This window comes from Eimeria tenella, genomic scaffold, assembly GCF_000499545.2.
Source record: "Eimeria tenella Houghton genomic scaffold, Eth_scaff3310, whole genome shotgun sequence".
In the NCBI taxonomy this organism is placed as follows: Eukaryota; Apicomplexa; class Conoidasida; order Eucoccidiorida; family Eimeriidae; genus Eimeria; species Eimeria tenella.
In genome coordinates, this window is record NW_013543129.1 from 1,785 (window position 1) to 3,348 (window position 1,564).

Sequence of the window (1,564 nt, forward strand, 5' to 3'; positions counted from 1 at the left end):
GCTGCAGCAGCGCAAGGCCATGCACAGGAAGTCAAGAAACATAACGCGCACCTCAGAGGAGCTAGGGGTCAGCCAGGGTCTAGGGTTTAGGGTTTGGGGTTTAGAGGGTTTGTATGGTTTGGGGTGTGGGGTGTGGGGTTTAGGATGTAGGGTTTTCAGTGCTCAGGGTTTAGCTCTTTAGGGGTTTTAGGGTTTCTAGGGTTTTTGGGGCTTAAGGGTTTAGAGTTTAGGGTTTGGGGTTTTTATTTGCAGGCGAAATGCGCGTTAGAGCGGCAGGCATGAAGGCGCTGGAGTGTTTAGGCAGCTCAGAGACCACGGATGCTGCAGCAGCTGCTGTTCCAGCAGCAGCAGGAACTGCAGCAAATGCACCAACTGCAACGGGAAGCAAGACAGCAGCAGCAGGCAAAGGACCAGCAACAAACAAAGCTGTGGCAGCAAGCAAAGCAGCAGCGTCAGCAGCAGCAGGAGGTGCAGCAACACCTGTTATTGTCTCTCCGGCTTTGTCTTGCGACAGCTGCAATGAGAGCCGCCTTGCGGCTTCCCCGCTGCTGATTCCCACAGATGCTCTATCACCCACAGCCTGCAGCAGCAGCAGCAGCAGCAGCAACAGCGGCTTTGTTTGTGGGGCCGACGATTTCCTGTGTCTCCCCGAGCGTCTGGGAGCCATCAACCTGCAGCAGCAGCAGCCCCAGAAGCAGCGTCAGCAGCAGCATGCGCAACAGCAGGAGCAACAGCAGCAGCAGCAGCAGCAGCCGCTGCTGCTGCAGCAAAGTTTTGCTCCGCCGGCTTCTTCTGTCCTCATCGGCCCTCAAGGTGCGCTGCCCGTGGGCTCATATTACTTGACAGGCAAAGACCAGCAGCAGCAGCAGGAGCAGCAGCTGCTGCAACTGCAGCAGCAGGAGCAGCAGCTGCTGCAACTGCAGCAGCAGCAACAGCAGCAGCAGCAGAACCCGAGCCTTACATACACTGAACAGCAGCAGGTGCTGTTGCAGCAGCAACAGCAATTGCAGTACCAACAGCTGCAGCAGCAACAATTGCAGCATCAACTCCAGCTGCAGATGCAGCAGCAACAGATGCAGCAACACCACCTCCCGTTGCCCGAGCAGCAGCAGCTGCAGCAACAACTTCTCCTGACGCAGCATCAAGAGCTGCAGGAACTGCAGCAGCAGCAACAGCAACAGCAGCAGCAGCTCAGCGATAGCAGCAAACGATTCTGTGGCTGGGATGTGACAGCAGATGCCGCGACGGACAGCAAGTACGCGCTGCCAGCTGCTGCATGCGCAGCAGCAGCACCAGCAGTAGCAGCAGCAGCAGCAGACCCAGCAGCAGCAGCAGCACCAGCAGCAGCAGCAGCACGGACGCCAGCAGCAGCAGCAGGACAGAGAGGGAAACGAACTCTTGAAAGAGAAGCTGGCAGCAAACGCTTCCTGCGGCGTGCTGCAGTGCTGCCGCTGGCCACCCCACAGCCTTTTCATTTTGCTGCTAAGAAGACACGGGAGAAAGAAGTCAGCTATTACGGCTTGAGGCAGAGGTCTGCTGCTGCTGCTGCTGCTTCTGCTGCTTC

At 57.6% G+C, this 1,564-nt stretch overlaps 1 protein-coding gene across 1 annotated transcript in view; it reads left to right on the top strand.

The window, feature by feature from the left end:
- Positions 1–257: 257 nt before the first annotated feature.
- ETH_00040600 (uncharacterized protein) overlaps positions 258–1,564 on the top strand; it is a gene marked incomplete at both ends in the record, with an annotated part of 1,347 nt that continues 40 nt past the window's right edge. Inside the window, one exon of the mRNA XM_013376314.1 lies at positions 258–1,563. Within this exon, the coding sequence (XP_013231768.1) occupies positions 258–1,563 (1,306 nt within the window). The remainder of the gene's footprint in view (position 1,564) is intronic.